Raw genomic sequence first — 6000 nt, forward strand, 5'->3', positions numbered from 1 at the left:
GGAGCTGGACTCGGGGCTCAAACCCTCGAACCGTGAGGTCATGACCTGAGCCGAAACCAAGAGTCCGACACTTAACCAACTGAGCCAACCCAGGTGCCCCTGCCAGGTATCATTTAAAGTGTTTCACATTACTAGCTCACACGCAGAAACACACAAAGCCCTATAAAATAGGTACTATTACAACGATTTTACAAATGGGAAACTAAGGCTTACAGAGGCTTTGTAACTTGCCCAGGATAACAAGATCAGCAAGTGGCAAAACCGAGATTCAAATCAAGGCAAAAAGAGACACCCAGGCTCCTAATCGCTACGCGGTATTTTGGGCATTTGAGTTGGTAACCTCTGATCTACAGTCTCTACCTGGGTGAGCTCATCCTGTCTCAGGAATTTAAATACTACAACTTATTAGCTGACAACTCCAAACTCTGCCATATTTCAGCAATTCTGAAGTGCACATTTTTTTCACATTTAAAATCTCTAAAATCAGGATGTATACTACCATAGATAGTGGCACCTTACAAGTGCTCTGGTAAAGTGGCAGCCATGACGTGGTTGTCACTGCCTGAACCTGTGAATTTGGCTATTGTCCCAGATGGCATGGCGACACGGGTATAACTCAGTTTTTCAGTCAACAAACCACTTGCAGGCCATCTGAGGAAGGAGTAGGAGTCCTGATTCTATTCTGGAAATGTTCTGTTGACGTCTTCTGGTAACATCAAGAAGTGCCCGCATCAAAACTTATAAATAGGTCCTGATGACTTGAAAAAAACAATGCTCATGTAGAGCACTCTCTCGGAAATGCTGCATTTCTGGTCCTCTTAATGGCACAGAGGATGATACCATGTGGAAAGCAGGGACAGTGACATCTCTGAGCTGAAGGTGATTCAGAAGAGTGAGTCCTAAAATATGAAGATGGTTTAGAAATAATTTCACTCATTTATTTTGCTTAAACTTACATGTACAGAAGAGTGAACTATATATATAATGATATTTAGGACTTTTAAAAGTGTTTTTAAAAAAAGAAAATAAGCAGCCCTGACAGCTGAAACTGATCTGACATTCACAGCTAGATCTCAAAATTATTACAAGCTGTTCTAAAGCTCACAGCAAAGCCATTTTTGCTCTCCTACACAAATAGTCTCAAATAAAACCAGCTGACCTCAGGTTTCTCTGAGACCATGATAAAATGACATAAAGTAAGGTCAACTCATAATTTTGTCTAAGAACAGGTCACTATGCCATCCACAAAGTATCCAATCATAGAAATGTCCCCATTTTCTACAGCATCCAATCTAAAATGAATCCCTACTTCCTTAGACCCTTTCCCAAACATCCAACCAAAGCCCAAATCCTATTATCACTTATTTCTAACACCCCCTTACTGAGATACCCCAAGAGTCCCCAATACGTGTTCTCCCTCGTTGAAACAAGCAATAAAGCCACTTGTTAAAACAAGGTGTTTCTGGTGGTCTTTAACAGAGGGGGACTTGTATAAAAATGTCCCATTGCTGAACAATCTCACCAACAGCCGATAATGTTAGACTTTTCATCTCTCCCAATCTAAGAAATATTGGTTTACTAACAAACACTATCCCTTCAATTTACATGTCCCTGATTATAACTAAGATCAAGCATCTTCTCAGGTATACTGGCCATTCTTGTTTCCTTTTACTCTGAATTGCTTATATTTTCTGCCCCCTTTTTAATGGGTAATATGTCTTTTCCTAATTGATCTGTAGTGGTTCTTTATATATTTCCGACGTTAATCGTTTGTCGGTGATATGTGCTGTAAATATCTTCTTCAGGTTTGTCTTAAATTTGTTAATCTTTAGGGTTTATGCTTTGTGTGTCTTATTTAACACATTCTTCTCTGGTCCAATACGGTAAAGACAGTCTCCTCTATTTTCTTTTAGTAGTTTTGCTTTGCATTCAGGTCATTAACCCACCTGGAATTAACTTTTGTGTATGACATAAGGCAAGATCTTATTTTATCTTTTTGCTATCTGTGTTTTGTTGTTGTTGTTGCCATTGCTGTTGTTGTTTGGGGGTTTCTTATTTTTTATTTTGGAGAGAGAGAGTGTGTGCAAACAGGGGAGAGGGGCAGAGGGAGAGAGGGAATCTTAAGCAGGCTCCTGACCTGAGCCAAAATCAAGAGTCAGATGCTGAACAGACTGAGCCACCCAGGGTCCCCTCATTTTGTTATCTGGATTACCAATCATCCCCAAATAATTTCCTGAATTGTTCATCCTTTCCCCTATTAATACGCAAAGCCACCTCTGTCGTACAATACGTATGATACCATATACGGATAACTCTGCTAATAGACTCTACCTTGTTCTACTGCTCTTTGGTTTCTCGCATCTAAGGTTTAACATCACAATATAATCCCTTTCATTTGAATAGCAAACTAGAATTTACAAAGCACTTTCAAATCCATGATCCAATTCAAACTTCAAAAAAATCCTATGAATGAGGGGTATTCAAAATTTGTGTGAAGAACCTGAGACACATAAGGGTTAAGTGAATTATCCATGGCCTCTAGACGGTAGGTAGAAGAGCAAGAACCCAACCTCATGTCTTCAGTTACCACTCTTTCTAACAGACTGTCTAACAACTAAGGACAACAACAGTATCTGCCAAACAGCTCCCGAACAGAGGTATGCACTTTGTTCCCATATAACTTTAAAACAAACAAAAACCTTGATAAATGAACAAATGCTCTAACAACTATAGTTGCCGTGGCTGGCACAAACCTGTATGTTATGCTTATCTTGAAAGTAAACTCTGTTGTGAAAAGGACTCTGCCCTAGCCCCCTGGACTCCAGCTGGCATCTTTGCTACTGCTTACCTCAAACTCAGACAATGCTGCAGTTGAAGCCTTTACTGTATACTATTCCTCCTCACATCAGTAGTGGTTTCTCCGCAGCCACTAACCCTGTACCTCCAAAGACAGAATGGAGACGTGGAAACTGGACAGTTCTTTGTGTCTCAGAAAGGGAGGGGAGGGGAGCTGCTGCCCCCAAATTGGAATTCAACACGAAAACTCACTAACCTAGAAGCTGTGAAACATGCCAGAAAGCAGGGAGCAACAGAGAGCTGTCCAAAAACCCAGCACCTAGCTTAATGAGATAAGAGTAGTAGGCAGGCTGCAAATGGTTTTCACTGAATAAGTGCATTGCTTCACTCGGACCCTGAACCACAGGTCCACAGCCCTGCACTGGGCAGTTAAGTGAGAAATTAAAAAGAAAAGAGCAGCCCCTGACATTCAGAGGGTGGCCTGTCACAGCTTGGCCACATTATTCTCCTATTAGGCATAATGGCACAGAATACCAACCTCGGACAAGGTTATTATGAAACGTTAATGAAATAAGACAAAGGTCATTTCATAATTTTGGGTAAGCACAGACAAAAACATGGCCACTACGCTACCCACAAAATACCAGACACCCTTTCTCTCTTGGCCAAAATGAGTGACTGCTACTTCTCTACCAATTATTTTTATTCTTTTGCTAGTCTCTCCTCCCAACAGACAAGATGTATGCAGATAACCAACCACAGAATTGTCCCTGTTTTCTGACAGCATCCAAATCCTACAATCAGTTCCAACCCCCTTAATGAGACACCATTGTCCCCCATGGGCTATACTCTCCTTGCTGGAATGAATAATAAACCCAACCTGTTCAACTAGAGGTGTTTCTCTGGCAGTCTTTGGCTGTCATGCATTGACACGGTACAAGTCAGAAAACCCAAAAGTTTATGCCTTTCTCTTTCTGGAAAGTTCTTCCAATCTCAGTTTGAAAAGAACACTTCATCTCATTTCTGAAGGTCATGTCTAACTAAACAAAAGAGAGGTAACAAATTCCTTTAACACCAGGTTAAAGGAGACCTGGTTCATAGTCAACTCTAATTCTACCAATAAACATATCCATACACAAAACTTTTTGTTTGTATAAGATAATATGCTTCTTCTAGACAGTATGCCCTTGGAAGGCTGAGACTATCTGACTCATCTTTATAAATCTCTAGTACCCCACACAAGGTAGAGGATTTCTTTTACGAACGGTACTAACATGTTGCTTTTGGAGGAAAAATGTATTCTTTCCCAAACATAAAAGGATTCTCTATCCAAAAGAAACTTCCATTTTCTTCCTCCACCTTTACATTTCCTTATCTATAACACATTTCAAATGTAAACTTTTCGTGTTTCTAAACATACCAAGTGTGATGAACATGTGTTCATACTTCTTAACTAAGAGGTTGAGATCTCTTAAGACAAACATAAGTATGATGCATTCTTTCATTTGTCCAACTAATTTCTATTTCTTTCCACCACCACCCCCCTATGCCCTTAAAACACCTTTAGTGTTTGCAGCTTCAAAAGTATCCCAGAATAGTACATCCTTATTACATGATAACATCTAGAGAGGACAGGGCCTGAGTTTAACTGGTCTACATAATGCTTGACTAAATACTTTTTAACAAGAGACTGTCATAACTAACACACATTCCACACTCATTGAGTGAGAACCCTCTCCAAATGGGGACTTTGATTCCCATCAACAAAGATTTTGTTTGTTTCCTTCTTTATTACAACACCATGAAGAGCACAGAACATTTACTCATCTTCTGACGCAAAAATATAATTCAGTCTGGTTTAATACATTAAATGACACACCATGCAATGTCACATCCTATTTAAAGGCATTCTGGCCAGTATTGTCTTTATCTTTCAACGGGAAAACAGGTTTAAATTCCAGAAACAGATTCAATTCAACAAATTCAAATCTACACTGAAAGAGCACCTACGCGCACTTCACAAGACAATATGCCAGGCAGGCAGAGGGACAGAAGCACAAACGCCTGACTCAGAGGCAGTGAGCTGAGTGGAGTGAAGGAGGTTACAAATTGCCATAGATATCAGGGAGAAGTAGGGAGTAAGGATGACTGGAGAAAGAACATTCCAGACTGAAAACTCCAGTTTCTCAAAGACTGGAATCCTGGATGCTCTGGACAGAGGCAGGGGCTACACAGGTCCTGGGATCTCCACCATTTAGGAGGCAACAGCTTGTTCGTGGAGGAGGCTAAGGAAATCAAACATAAATGTTCGATGTAACTTAATTTTTAAGTTCTCTATGCAACTCCTCAAACCTGAGCTCATAGCCTTCAGAATGGGGGGGGGGGGATCACTTTCTCAGGGTCCCCCGGATTTTAAAATTAAAATTAACAAGAATGATTTCCATCACTGAACGGTTGGAAGGTGGGTGTGGCCCCTCTGGGGCAGCGGCGGGCCGTGTGAATGTCGGACAGGCCCAGCTGGACCTCTCAGGCGAACGCCAGGCGTCCTAGCAAGCCACGGTCACTCTGAACCCCTGGCCCAACGAGCTCATCCCACGTCTCCAAGGGCCTTGGCGAACTCGAACCCCGGCGGCCAGGCCTCCAGGGCCGGGCTCGGGCTCCATCAGGCCTCAAACTGCGAACAAAGAGAAGGCCCGGGCAGCCTCTGAGACCCGCGCAGGACTCACGCAGCACCCGAAGGTACCTGCAGCCTTCAGGGGGTCGCGCCCCAGGCCCGTGGTGTGCGGGTGCGCCTCGACCAGGGCCAGTCCCTGCCCGGGCCTGGACGCCGAAAGTGCACCGCGTCGCCGAACCCGTTGGTGCACTGCAGGCTCTCCAGCGCGCACTGGGACAAAGAGAGTGGCGGGGATCGGCGGGTCCCGGGAGCTGCGACCCCGCGTTCGTCCCGCCGCCCGCAGCGGTCTTTACCTGTACGTCACTCAGCTCCACGCGCAGATACAGCTCGCGGTGTCGCTGAGCCCAGTAGACGTGAGGCGTCAGCACCTGATTCTCCATGGCCACACCGCACGCGGCGCGGGAAGACGGATCGCTGCGCCTCGCTGCCTCGGAGAGTGAGAGACTGGTGCCGGTCGAACGCAGGCCACAAACCCCTGCGCTCTTGAGCGCCGGCAGCCGCCAACCTCGAGACACCCCACGCTCGCAGGC

General features: G+C 44.0%; 1 protein-coding gene across 1 annotated transcript in view; it reads right to left on the reverse strand.

The window, feature by feature from the left end:
- Positions 1-6000, reverse strand: part of HACD3 (3-hydroxyacyl-CoA dehydratase 3) — a 38189-nt gene extending 32189 nt beyond the window's left edge. Inside the window, exon 1 of the mRNA XM_042941681.1 lies at positions 5764-6000. Coding sequence (XP_042797615.1) covers positions 5764-5850 — 87 coding nt within the window. The 5' untranslated portion in view covers positions 5851-6000. The remainder of the gene's footprint in view (positions 1-5763) is intronic.

The sequence above is a fragment of the Panthera leo genome, chromosome B3, assembly GCF_018350215.1.
Source record: "Panthera leo isolate Ple1 chromosome B3, P.leo_Ple1_pat1.1, whole genome shotgun sequence".
Taxonomy (NCBI): Eukaryota; Metazoa; Chordata; class Mammalia; order Carnivora; family Felidae; genus Panthera; species Panthera leo.